Genomic DNA, 14,477 nt, shown 5'->3' on the forward strand with positions numbered 1-14,477 from the left:
CCTAGAAACAAACATCCCAAATTAACCCTGCAATGTAGTAAAAGTTGCATATTTTACATACATACATTTTTTTCATCAGCTCATTAACAACAGCAGTGTTATTCTTAAAATGTTTATTTTAATAAGGTGCTGGAAATATTCAACTGTCACAGTTGTTCTTTTTCTTTTCAACAGAACAAGGACATTAATAACCTAAAGCCAAGGAATCCACAGAGTGTGTACTGTGGAACTGAAAAACTTGACCTTCAACAACACAGACATAATAGTCACAGTGTGGAAGAGAAGGGAAGTTGAATGCACTGCACCAGGCAATTAAGGCAACACATCAAAAAGTAAAAGACAACCTTTGCCGTACAAGGAGAGTTTTAAAAAAAAACCCAAAAAACCAAGCACCATGAAACACACTACAGAGCTTCCTTACCCCACAGGAAAACATATTAAAACACTTCTTATAGCTGCTGTGCAAGACAAAGACACAAAGAGAAGTCACAGACAAGTTAGAGAAAAAGATTGTCTTTAAGTAACCAATGTTTTCATTTGCCTTGGTGTGTTTCTTCGTGGTTATGTCCCTCTAGATCTGGAGCTCGTTTCTGTCACAGCTACAGTTTTATCAGTCAAGAAATCCAAGAAAATGGCAACTTTCTTTTCTTTGTGTCTTAAGTTCTTTTTTTGTTAGTAGATTCTCCGCTGGCGCAGAGACACCTGCTGGTGCTTTGGAGGAGGAGGAGGAGGAGTAGCTTGGCAATGTAATCCTCACGCTTGTATAATAAAATCATTTTCCTCAGTTTGCCACAGCTGTGGTTGAAATCGTCACAAAAAATCCTGTTTCACTGAAACTAGGTGTTAATTGTGTTAGTGTTGAGACAGTTTCAATGGCTGCTGTAGAAAACAAATTAAAAAACTGTAAATAAAACAAATTATTGAGTTAGATTTAAAAAAAAATCTCAAAGTAACTGACACCATTAACAATAAATATGGATGAACAAATTCTTAAAAGTGAAGGTGTCACAGTTCAGATTACTTTAACTTCTTCCACATGAACAGTTCATTTATGGGAAACAAGTCCAGGTTTATTCAGTCCTGGCCCGCCTCTCTGGCCGACATGAATCTGGTCGATCATTTTTGCATAATATTTGTCTTGAGAGTGCGAGATAACATGATATTCTAACCGACTCTCGATGACAAGCAGTATCACAGGTCATGTCAGGCCACTTAAGTCACCTTGGTGAGTCACAGCCGGCAGTTTGGAGAAGCACAGGAGGTCACACATTTAGCTCCAACTCAGCACAGCCAGGCCTGCTGATTGGCTGATGAAGTTGTCCTGTTATCACTCTGTACTTCCTTGTTGGGAGGCAGATGTTTGATGCTGATCTGGAGTTAGAGCGACATCCAGTTTGTTAGCTTTGAGTCAGCGTCAAGTTACTTTATGCATGGTCGACGCAGGTGAACCGAGCTGCCACACGGGGGTGACACTGAGAACAACTTTAAATATTCTATTATCTGTAAACACCAACAAACAGCCTGTCATGCTGTGCCTGGTTAAGAGAATTAAATCATTCACAAATGTTTGTTTACAAACAAATACAGACTCACAAATAAAAACAGTTAACGCTGAACAGTCGTGTGGCATCAAGTGGATCACTTACACGGGTCAACATTGGTGTAGAGTCACTTCTTGGTTCATCCCAGCAGCCATACAACAACAATATGTACATTTACATCCTAAAATATTACATGTTAAAAGAATGTGGGCTTTCCACTTTCCCTTCTTGGCCCTTTTCTCTTCGTGGTTGTGCAAGAATAATTATTCAGTTTTTTATTATTACGCGGTTGGCTTTTTGTTTGGTGTCACACGGAGACAAAAACGTCCAGGTAGAGGCGGTCGTAAGACTCCCTAAAGAAGAGAATGAGGACGAGGCTGAAGAGACAGGAGCCAGTGAGACACCAGTTCAGCCAGGACAGCTCTAGATAGAGGAGAAAGAGAGAGAAAAAAAGCCATGTTTAAGTAAGTAGGTGATTCACTGTTCCACTCAGACACTTCATCAGATAAGATTTTTGACCTGTCAGCTATCAGCAATGCAGAGGGTCTTTTCCACTCTTTTTGCTTTACAAACAACACAAATGTTCGTTACATTGTATTACTTTTGTGTACTTGTGGTCTGGGTCTGTTTGCTAACACTTAACAGACAAAAGTTTGGGGAAGAGCCTTTCATGTTTCGACATGTCAATGCCCATGAAAGCTGAAGCCTGTGCTAAGAAGCGGGATTTGGGGTCAGTGAGGTAACTTCAGGTTTAACCTTGGTGGTGTCCTTCCTACCAGGGTACATCACCATGGTAACTGATGCTGCACACCTAAAATACCCTAGAACGCGTTATGTTTGAGATAACAGCCTGGTATGTGGAACAGGGGTCTGCTACAAGGACAGGAGTGTCAGAAAAGCCAAAGGGCTTTACTGGTTTCTGATAAATACAGATTCTATAGAATCACTCTTAGAGACTGACGGTGTCTCCTAACATAAGGTTCTTTAACTGTATGTTACCAGTGTGCCACATAGTCATTTTTTATTTATATATTTAGATATAACATTGATTTTTGACCTTTGGCCACTCTAATCAGTTCATCTTTGAGTCCAATAGGAAGTTTGTGCCAACTTGGAAGAAATTCCTCCAAGGCATTCCTGAGATATCACGGTTACTAAAATTGGACGTACAAACAGACAACCCGAAATTGTAAGGCCTCCGGCCATGACTATCGCAGGCGTGGAGGCATAATAAATTATTCAGTAGGTGGATGTGTCCACATATTGGCTGTTGCAGATACTGTCACCTAGAAAAAAGATTATACTGGTGCAAAACCTGATTAGAAAGTGACCACTGTGGTGAACAGAAATGCAATGAGAATTAGTATCATGTGATGTTGAATAATTTATATAAACTATCATACAGGATGAATGGCTAATCAATAGGTATTCCTGACATACCATATAGGAAAAAAGAACAGCCTCCTGAGCTGTCTTTTCTAATGATTCTGAATAATTCAATGATATTGGCAGTGTTCCCTATTATCATTGACCTACACTTGAACCTAAACATAGTGCAGAATGAGGTGTTCTATTTTCTCTGCTCTGTTCAAGCTCCATTAACCACAAGAGAGGTGCTCTGGCTGTTTGCAATAATGCTGAATCTGGAGGGCAGATGGGAAGCTCGCAACTGCACTGAACTGATGGCATCTTAACTCATCAGCACACAGACAAACAGCCTCTTCTTCCTGTTCAGCTTCTCTGATGCACATGCTCAGATTTTCACCACACAGCTCTCACCAACACAAAGTCACATTTTGACTCGAGCATTATGCCAGGAGCAAACCCAAATCAAAAGCCTCCTCCTGTCAAATGCATCAAGTGGCCCATCTCTGGGAAGCCGGCCATCTTAAACAAAGAGTAAAAGTAATCTCCCTCAGTCATCACTCTTTAGAAATATGTGGAGGTGTCTGTATCGGCAGAGACCTGCCTTCTGTATTTCCTTATTTTCTCAGTGCTTTGCTGTGTCGGGACATTTCTGGATGTCAGTCTTTGTGTAGCACTGTGTAGCCATCAGCCATAGGTTCACTGTCTCCATCTCTTTTTTTTTTGTCTGTCATAAAGAGATTCAGGTCTATGTGTCTCTGTGAGCTTCACACAGGCAGGCTGAGCAGAGGCACACAGGTAAAGTATGCAACCTGCACTATCGCATACAAACAAAGAAAATCTGGAAGGTTGTTTGGAGGTAGGGGTGTGTTTATTTCTGCTTTAGAACATAAACCAATGAGTGAAACAATGAGCAATTGATGTTTGATTCCTCTGATTCACTGCTTTGTTTGCACAAACCACGCTCTCTCTCTTCTTTCACTGTGTACATTGCTCGACCACCTATGCTTTCCCTCTCTCCCTCTGCAAATGAGTAGTCAACTTTGAATTGTGTGTTTACAAACAGCAACCGAAATATTCTACACATTTGCGCTGTGTCCCAGCCAGGTCAGAGGATGTGGTGGCAGCAGGCAGCTGCTCCGGTCCTGATAACGAGCCAGACTCAATATAGAGAAATCCGGTTGGAACACACAGTGGAGACCAGGGGGCCCTGCCAACACAATGTTTCTCAACTCACGCCGGCTCTACTTCAAGTCCAATCATCCAACTTTCATAATTTTTTCAACCAGCTGCCCTGGCCTAGACACAACCTGGCCGATGCATGATGACACTGGTGCCTGGACTGCCTGGCGCTAACTTGTGTATGCTGGATGCATCCATACTTCCAAGAATGTGAGGTAAGAGGTTTGACAATGAAAGCAAAGGATACATCTTGGCAAAAGGGAGGTGGAAAAGGGGCTTGAGAGGAGAGGGAGTAGAGGGATTGTGTGAGGTTGTTTGCAGTGAGGTGTCAAGACTCCTGAGGCAGCCTCATTAATCAGGAGAGTGTGAGCTGGACAGCAAGAGACCCGGCGTGGAGGCGGGTTAATGGAGTTGTGTTTATTTGACCTGCTGTCTTCTTCGTCTAACGCTGTCTCGCTTTCTCACATGTACAGCCAACAAAGACACGTTCATTTAAAGTTAGAGACACATTGTGTGTGTGTGTTTGCGTGTGTGTCTGTGTCTGTGTTTAGGGCTGCAGCCTTGAATGCTAATGCTAATGGGGAGCTTGGTAATTGTCTAATTCACTCAGGTGATATGGTGAAGATGGACAAGCAGCTCAACTGCTCCCCTGTGATCTCTAAGGACACGTCTGGAGCAAAGTTTGGAGGAAAGACAGTTTAAGTTTGGCTGAACAAAGGAGAACAGAGGAGGCGGATGAGGCACAGGAGGAGGTGGGATGAAGGGAAAAGAACAGAGCAAATGACATACAAGGAAGGGAGAAGTCACTTTGCTCCTCAGGTTACTGGTTTGGTTTAAAGTTGATTATTAGATTCTAATGATCTCCGTTTGAAGGACTGACATAGCTTGTCTGACTTGAGCAGTGTTGCAGGCCAGACAAAGTTCTAGTTTTTATGTTTGCAGAATGTGGGTATGATGATTGTGGAGGACGGTGATGTTTCAGCTTGCTGTGTTTCAATTTTTAACTGAACCATAACAATTAGACATCAACCACAAATGACTATTCAACTGATCACCTTTGCCATTGACTTAACCAGGTTCCCTGTGACAGTATGATCATCTGAGGACATCAATGTGAACAGTGCACAGTTCATCAAACTAACAGCCCGTTACTGTAGCTGCCACTGTCAGAAGAGATGTGGGCTGACAGGCATCTTATGGCCTCAATCAGTCTTAATTGAGGTCAATGCAGCATTATAATGAACGTGTCTGAGAAGACTTGGGAACATCTCAAGATCCGTAGATGAGCTTCATGTTAAGAATAAGATCGTCCATCACAAAATAATCACTTCCTCATTTTGACACAAGCAGAAATATTTCCTGTATATCGACAGGTTGCTCAGCACATTTATAGTAGCCAGATTATTCATGACTGCCCAAGTATACACTTGTGTACTTTGCAACAGTGTGAACTGAGTAAAAAAAAGCTGCTGTTCACTTTCTTAATGTTGCACCTCAGTCATTATTCAAACATTTCAAAAACAGCAAATGAAAAAGGTTTTCATTCTCTCAGGGTTACAAAGAAAGGCTGTTTGTTTTTGTTTTAAACACCTCCACAGTCTTTACAGGGGGTTGAAAAAGTTAGACTGCAAAGGCATTTCCACTTCAGATGAGAATGCAAAGTTTAATAGAAAGGAAAAAAAAACTTCTTGGGACTAAAAAACGGTGGCAATTATTCATCTGTGCTGAACAATCCCTGCTTTCCCCCATGCAGGAAGCTCTAACAACTCTGAACAGAAACTCAGTGCCACCCCTCCTCTCCCTCCTCATCTTCCAACACAAAACCTTTGAGGCTCTTCTGCTCCACAATACCTCTCAGCTGCTCTGTATTCCATCCGATGCACTGCGCTAAATGACACAAGCATACAGTAGATGAAATCAAAAAAGGCCGACAAGTGCACATAATATAGGCCAGCGGCTCCATTCGTGTTTCTGAGTCACATGGTTCAGAGACTTTTTTAGAACACGACAACAAAGTCAAGAGGCCAAGTAGGACTCATTGAACCAAAACTGGCCTCTCATGGATATTAAAATGGACAAGGAGGTAAATTCATAAATGCTTCTCCGCTTGCAGGGAAAGGGAACTATAATTCAGAATGCATAGTGAGGCAGTGGGCAGCCAAAAGGAAAACCCCTGAATGAACTGTAAACTGGAAATAGATGGAAATCTTTACATGCCGGGGTTACCAATTTTCAATATCGAGAGCTCAAAAGAATTTTGAAAAGTCGAGGCTCATGCAAAATTTATCAGTTTTGAGGTCTGCGTATTTTTTAATACATCTATTATGGGACTGCAGAGATGAAATTAAAGTAATGAAAAGACCCACTAGAATACTTCCGAGGAGAATTTACATAATAATCAAATTAATGAATGATTTCTTCAGGAGAATCGAACACAGTTAACTTACAAACAGGACACTTTAGGTCATGGACAATTTGATTGTTTTAACATCCAGGTCACTTTTCAGTGTAGACGAAGAGTAGGTTGGTAAAAATGTGGATGTAAAAATATGTTGAGGATTAGAGCCTGATCAACACTCAGCTTTATAGGCTGATATTAATCTTGAATCTAATCTAAGATCTTAGCAAGTTAAATAAACATATACCTAACAGTACATCAGTTGATAGTAGTTGATACAGTTAGTATAATAGTTGAGGTTAAAACATTAAAATTAAAAAGATTTTTGATGAATCCAATGCATCCAATAAAAAGATAAAACTATGACTGTGACTCATTTTGAACACTTTCAACTTTAGTAGAATGAACGGGGTTGAAACTGAGATAAACAGAAAGAGCAGGGAAGTTTGGAAAGTGTTGAAAGACACATTCCTGGTCTTGCTTTTTCCAATTTATCAGCCCACTCTAACAGCTCTGACCTGCAAACAGTGGTTACCTGCCACAGCAAAGTACACTGCAGCTACTTAGTAACTACACTTGCGACATGTAGGTGGTCGGTGACATATACAACTCTGCAAGCTCACATTACAAGGCCTGCATGCCTGACAAGAAAAGCTTCGATGCATCATACTCCATTAGACGACTTCAGGGTGGGAAGTGAAGAAAAGAGCAGAAAAAGCCTCTATCATCTCAGCTTGATCTTTTCTCCGGCTGTCGCAGAGAAGTTGTCAGGATCCATCTCAGCACATCAGACGCCCTTCAAACCGCCCACACACAGAGCCACACATGCACGTTCACCCCGCAGAGGAGCAGCAACACACAAAGTGTACAGCTATACACAAAACAGGCAACATAATCACACATTCACACCAAGCAGTCAGTCCTTCAGCAGAGAGAAGTGACGAACTGAGGTTGCATCATGCATTCTTTATGAGTCTAACTCTTGTGATTTTGCATGTGTATGTGTGAGCTGGCCTACAGCTGATCTATCCACCCAATGCTCTGTCTATCCACACCTGGTATGCTGCTGTCTAATCTATGATTTATGACCACACCAACATAGTACCGGTGCAGACAATTCAAAATACAGCTTTGACTTATCCCTGAACTGCTGTGCTTTTTACTGTGAAAAGAACAACTAAATTAAGCTAATCCAATGAACATCCCTCCAGCTTCAGTCTCAGTCCTTCAAACAGCACCTGTTAAACATACTGGGCCAAATCTGCACCTGCATGACATTTCATTCCAGTTGTCCTAATGAAAGACTTGAAATCAGTTTTCCCGAGTGACGGTGAAGTGCTGTAGTCCTAAGAAAAGGTGCACTTAGCTCCTCTTCAAGGTTCTCCAATTAATTTCAAGAATCTTCCAGGATTAAGTGTTATTTTTTTGCTAGAGCACCAATCCGCCTTAAGTAGCTTATATTGACAAGCACAATTCCAGTGAGTAATTTCCAATGAGAAACCTGATGGCTTCAATTAGAGACTATTTTTACAGAGGAATATGTGAGACTGATAAAGAGCTTCATCACATGGAACAATCACCTGAAGCTCATCATCACCAAAACCAAAGTGTGTAATGTGTAAGCCTATGGAGAGAAACAAACAACAGAGTCAAATTCCTTGTATGTGTTCACGTTTGGCCAACAAAGCTGACTCTGAGAGAACATGATGAAGCTACAACAGCAGCACACAGAAGATGTCTACAGTCAGCACAGCTTCAAGGTGGACACCCAAGATTAGCGTCACCAATTCAGTATGTGACCAAATGTGAAATCTGGTCACGCTGGCTCACAATCTGTCCCCAAGTTATGGTGCTGAATAATGGACAGAAAACATTAGGATATCACAGTGAAGCGGAACTTTGACCTTTAACATATAAAATGTCATCACTTTGGTCATTTTATCCTGTTGTACATTTGTGTGAAATTTTGTCACAGTTATTAAAAGTATGAATTCCTGAGTTTGGGCCAAAGCATGTTTTGTCACAGTGACCTTTGACCGTTTGCCCATCAAATTCTAATGAGTTCATCTTGTAGTCCAAGTGGACATTTGTGTCAAATTTGAATAAATTGCTTGTCGCCATTCCCGAGACACTGTGTGCAGGAGAAACGGGAAGACGGCTGTATGGATGCTGATGGAGAACCCGAAAATATGTCTGTGGGTAAGTCTATTGTCAGTGTGGAGGAATAATAACAATCCTGTTGAGAGCCTCTGGGCCCAGTGGCTACTCAGGTCAAACAAGAATCACATCCACCCGCAATAGCAAGACCACCCGGACGGAAGTACTGTATCAGGATACAGTTATGAGTTGGCGGCGGAGGAGGACAAATTTCTAAAAATATATGTCTTATTTACTCAAACAAACAAGATAGGTGTCTCAGCATAGCCATCATTCCAGCTGATTGGAAACTTGCAGGGAACATTAATGAAATCGAAGACAACTGGGCAAATACGACAATGGAGCTGAACTCGTGAACCAAAACATGACCCCGAGTCCACGCCAACATACGCACACCATGTATATGCAAAAAGCACACACACAGGCACTTACATGGATGACTGAGCTCAGTTCACTTATGATATTTTTTCTTCTGTGAAAGCCACAAGGCATAAAAGAGCCAAGCGTCATGCTGTCTTTTCTGCTGTGGGCCTACGTTTATTATATCAAATTCTACCAGGCAGCCGACTCAAAGATAAATCAGAGGCTAAATTACAATAGGGAGTTTTGCTTTCTTTCTCTAATTTTCCCCACTGTCCGCCTTGCATTGGCAGCATTTGTTGAACTTGAAATAGATTTCTGGAAACAATGGAGGCCTGTGGCTTTTGCGAGGTGGGAAAAGCTGCAAGAAAGCAGGAAACGTCTGAATGGAGTAAATACTGCAAAGGCCTTATACTTGTTCATTGACATTAATAAGAAATACAAAAAAGTAAGTGTCGATAAACCTGATCCCACGGCCCTGAATAATAATGCGACGTTAATAAGTGGATACAGTTCAAATAAATGAACAAATGTGGCTGTACTTTGTATTACAGCAACAAGAACTTCATTATATAATACTTGCCCAGGCTTACCTGTACAGTAAAAGGTGAGGAAGAAGAGGAGCAGACCGGTGACCAGGTTCCCAAGAAAAGTGACGACTCCACAGGTGATGCCCTCAGGAACGGGGTACACTGTCTCGATGAAGATCTCAAAGAATATTGGTACGCTGCTGTTAATGAAAATGCCAACCAGGATACAGGAAGTGTACAGGATGGCTGTGAAAGGGGAAAATAAATAGCAGAACAACAATCAGTTTTTTGTTGGAAAGTGTGATTTAATCAGATATAAAATCCCATCAGAGCTGCTCTTTTAAAAGGATGGTTTACTGGTTAAGTTTTTGGAACACGGCCACAGCCTCCTACTGCACCACTAGTCAGTGATACTCAGTTGCACTACAATTTAAGATGAATATTAACCATTGATTTCATTCTTTTAGTTATTATGTCTCTTAGAATGTCCTGTGCCAAGAGTTTTCATAGTGAATGAATACACAACTTAAGGTGCTGCTACCAATCTGATTCTGATCATGAACCAAGATTTCACAAATTAATACTGAGTTATCAAAATAAAACCAAAACACTGCAGATGCAAGAAATGGAAAATGAACCAAGCAGTCCATGTCCCCTTTGGTTGTTTTTGATAATCATGTTTTAGTCAGTACCAAGAAACTGCCGAGGCTTGATACCCAGCCCTGCTTTTATCAGTCCATAAGGAAGGACTCTTCTTCCTAGTCTGGCGTGTTAGATCACAAGAAAGGTTTGATGGCACAGTGAAATTCAATTGTTTTGTGTTTACTCGCACACTTGGCATCAAGATGCAACTCAGTTAATGGATTCCACACTATATTAAAAACAAATTTCTGAGCCAAAATGTACAGATGTCCACATAACAAACAGCTTGTCTCATTAGCGTCCACGCTGGCTGCTGCTGGTTTAATTTGGATGGAAGTGTTCCTTGGTTGAACTGGAAAGAAAAACTTTGAGATTTCTTTTTAAATCATGTTGCTGTCTCAGTCTGTTTTTCATTATAAACATTGTGGAGGTCATGTTTTGCAGAGGCTTGTGCAATATGGGCTTACTGCTACAAAATACATACAGTATTTCATTACCAGCTCTGTGTGTCACATTTCAAATTTAAAACCAGTTTTAACTCGGGACAGCTTGTCCACCTGGGGTTTGTGTTTTTGGGTTACTGGTTAAGGTCAGGGTCAAGCAAGCAGTGGTTACGGTAAGTCTCCAGGAAGCTAATGTAAGTCAGCGTAATGTCCCTATCAGTGCCCCAAGTAAATATATGTGTTTGTGTGTGTGTGTGTGTGTGTCTGTTCAGGTCCGTAGAGCAATCAAAAACTGCTTGGGGTCTTGTCTCCGCTGCAGTCCTTTGGCTTGGACCTAAAGTAAAATGTCTCAATGTGTAATAGAGTGGATGCACGGAGAGATTAAGCCATCACCTCTGGAGCATCACGGCACCCTCCATCTCCCTTATCACAGCAGATTGGTCCAAATGAGCTCCCCATTATCCTGCACGTCCCTTTAATCACAGTGCCTCTGAGGGCCCTCGCATGCCTGCCTGTCTGTGACGGGGAACCCAGGAGCCACTCACGCAGCCATCACAGGCAGCCCCTCTTCCCTGCTCGTCTCTATTCAACCCTAATGAGGCACTGATATCAAACACTTTATACCGCTTCAAACACTGCACTTTTCCCCTCATGTTATTGAATTAAGTTATCTGTCGCTAATGCCCACAAGGCAGTAGGAAGTGGGAGATACCTTGAAGGAAGGTAACGCAGTGAGGAAGCAGCAGAGTCACATGGGATGTACTGCAGCTGTCTGAGAAGAAGAAAATATTTTCTTTTGCTATTGATAAATATGAATCGAATAGTTTCTGGATTAATCATTTGGTCCATAAAATGTCAGAAATGAGTGAAACACTTTTCAGTTTCCTAAAACTCAAGCTCATTTTATCAAATTGCTTGCATGATCTGACCAACAGTCCAAAACCCAAAGTGTCTGGCAAACCCCAGTTTTTGGATGGCTGGTAGTGTGCAATGTGAGGAGGGATCAGAATCACATGTCAAGTGGCCAAGAAAGAAAAGAGTCACAGATCTGTCACCACACAGACCATAGTTGGTATGTGGGTGCTGCATTTGTTTGCTTCAACTTGATTACGAGCAAGAACTGAAAATCGTACTGAGATGACCTTCATAAAAACTGAGCATGCTTTATGTGAGGTACCAGCTGAATCCATGATATTATCTATGCATGTGTCCATGCTGTATTTTTATTCAAATGTGACAAAAACGTCTTTATTGGGCCAACATGAAATTTGGTGTTAACTTGTGTCTCTGCCTTAATACAAGGATGTCAAGGACTTTAGATAGGATCATTTTTAATCAAAAACAAACCCCATTGACAAATTCTATGCAAATTATTGAAATATTTTCTTTCGTTTTTTGACTGGTCACTTGTTCACAGCAACAGCAGATTACTTTGATCTGTGTGTGTGCTACTGATCATCTCACACTGGGATGATGAGCTGTTTTGGCAGTTTCTGTTGCAGTATCACACCACCCTCTAGTATGATATGCCAGGTGGATGAACAAGGCCACAGCCTGGCTGCTGCAGACTGCCAGTGTCTGGGATAAGAGGGCGTGAGATAGAAAGAGAGCAGTGCCAGGGCCTGGAGAATGATGATGGATGATGATGGCTAGAATCAGTGGCTTTGAACCACATGCTAGTATGCTTATTGGTTTGGCTTTGAAAGGGCAGTTAATTCCAGTTCAATGTCCCTAATGGGTTCATCACAGACGTCTACAAATGGATTAGTTCTGCTGAAAATGTAGCAAAGTAAGTATTCACAAAGTGAGACATTTTTTTAATCCGTTTGGCTTGGCACACTTGAAATGAAACAGTAACAACATGGCTGACTTTAAGCATTGGGAGTGTTTGTAGGTGTTTACGTTAGTGCACGACGCCTTTTATACTTAGTATAATATAATTTGCTTGCGAGCAATGACCTAGATACAGCTATGTTTGTTTGCTGAGGACCAGATTGAAGGCAAAAAGGCACCAAAAGGAGCAAGAAATGAGGCTGGCCGCAGTATATTTCTGACAGAGCGTCACCAGGAATGATAACAGGTGTCTGCTGATGCCCGTGGGTCATACGCTTCAGACAGTTACTGACTGCAAAAGATTTTCAACCACATTAGGGGTGTGAAGATTTTGACGACTAGTGACGGCCTTCAAAGGCTACACACAATGTCTGAATGACAAATAACGAATGTCAACAGTTTGCACATAAACTTCATCTTTAAATATTGTGATTTTATTTTGTGTTTTCTTTAAAACTGTGGGAGCATATATAAAATGGTTACAGCTCCAACAGTGTTCATCCAATGGGGATGTAGACATCCTCAAATCAAAGAGGTCATATTGTGTCTTTTAGGCTTTCCCATTTCCTTTAGCATATTATATAGATTTTTGATGCAAATAAAAGGCAAAGATCCAACTTCCAAATTCCACATTAACAAAGATATTCTCTCATACACTGATATGGCACAGGTCCTGAACTGCATGGGTCGCCGTGTTAATAGTTCAGCCTTATTCAAACAAGAATCACATCTACCTGCACCAGCAAGACCACCTGGATGGCAGGATCAGGATACAGTTGTCAGGTAGCAGCTGCCAGAAGCCTTACAGCCATCAGAAAAATCTAGACATCTAGATGCAGTCTGTAACTCTGCTCTTAGATTTATTATTGACGATCCATATGGCACCAATCGTTGTATGTCGTCCCAGAAGGCTGGCCGTTCCTCCCTTTCTGTCAGGCGAGATCCACACTTTTATCTATTCGCCTATAAAGCACTATTTAAACAATTTCTCGTCACTAGAGCACCTGTATTTTTATACCTTTTTATACCTAAGCCAGGGATAATTTAGAAATCATCATATAATTTGTCATGCTATTTGAATGTATATGTAAATCATTACTATTTCATTATTGCAATTGATTAGGATCCAGCAGCTAACTTGCTCAAACCCTAAAGCCATAACCTTAGTGGCCCACTGGACAGCGAAGCTGAGGCTATTACAAATCAGCTTTCTGCTCAAACATGTGCTATGATAAAATTTTTGTTTTAGAAGTGGTTATTTGTGGTGATATTCATTGTAGAAATGCAACTACACTTGGTTACAGTGACACCCGGGTTGCAAATACTGGCAAAACTAATGCATGGGCTGTGCCTAATCGGGCCAGTGTGACCAATCAACACAGACTAAAACAAAACATTTCAAACCGTGGCTGGGAGTGCTACCATGTACAGCATGAGGAAATGTGTTGTTTGAACACTGAAGCATGTAAACCTATTCCTATACAACAAATGAAAGCACAACTAAAAGAGCATAATATGACTTGTTTAAATCTGACAGTCAGCACTTCAACCTCATAATCATTGTGAAATTTCAAATCTAACATGTTGAAATACTGAACCAATAACACTGCTACACTGTACAAATACCTGCACACCGGACCGTACGAACTTCACTGAACAACAACATATTCATAACATAATTCAGTATGGACTGTATTTTTCAAATCAAGCTGAAAAAGGACCCTGAACTGACTGAATTCACTTTGGTTCTGGGCTATATCAGAGTCTCCCAGCTGTACTGCATGTATGCAGTGTCACCTTGGCAGTGATGCTGCTGTGGACCCACCTGCAGTGGAGGGGAGGTGAGTGAATCTGCTCAGGCAAGTTAGTGTGAACCATGTAGAGGACAGTGAGGCTCCTGCCAGCATCAGGACCAGGATCAGCTTCAGCATCCCACGAATAGAGTCCGCAAACCTGGGGGCGGGCAGAGGAAAGAGGAATATCAATTCATAATAATAATAATAAAATAAAATATAAAAAAAATGCT

The 14,477-nt window shown here is 41.4% G+C and overlaps 1 protein-coding gene across 1 annotated transcript in view; it reads right to left on the reverse strand.

Annotated features, from left to right (window-relative positions):
• Window positions 1–591: 591 nt before the first annotated feature.
• slc49a4 (solute carrier family 49 member 4) overlaps window positions 592–14,477 on the reverse strand; it is a 43,525-nt gene continuing 29,639 nt past the window's right edge. The window contains exons 7-9 of the mRNA XM_046404498.1: window positions 14,277–14,404; window positions 9,597–9,779; window positions 592–1,964 (exon numbers count right to left, since the gene is read on the reverse strand). Of these exons, the coding sequence (XP_046260454.1) occupies window positions 1,849–1,964; window positions 9,597–9,779; window positions 14,277–14,404 (427 nt within the window). The 3' untranslated portion in view covers window positions 592–1,848. The remainder of the gene's footprint in view (window positions 1,965–9,596; window positions 9,780–14,276; window positions 14,405–14,477) is intronic.

This window comes from Scatophagus argus, chromosome 11 (genome assembly GCF_020382885.2).
Source record: "Scatophagus argus isolate fScaArg1 chromosome 11, fScaArg1.pri, whole genome shotgun sequence".
Classification (NCBI taxonomy): domain Eukaryota; kingdom Metazoa; phylum Chordata; class Actinopteri; family Scatophagidae; genus Scatophagus; species Scatophagus argus.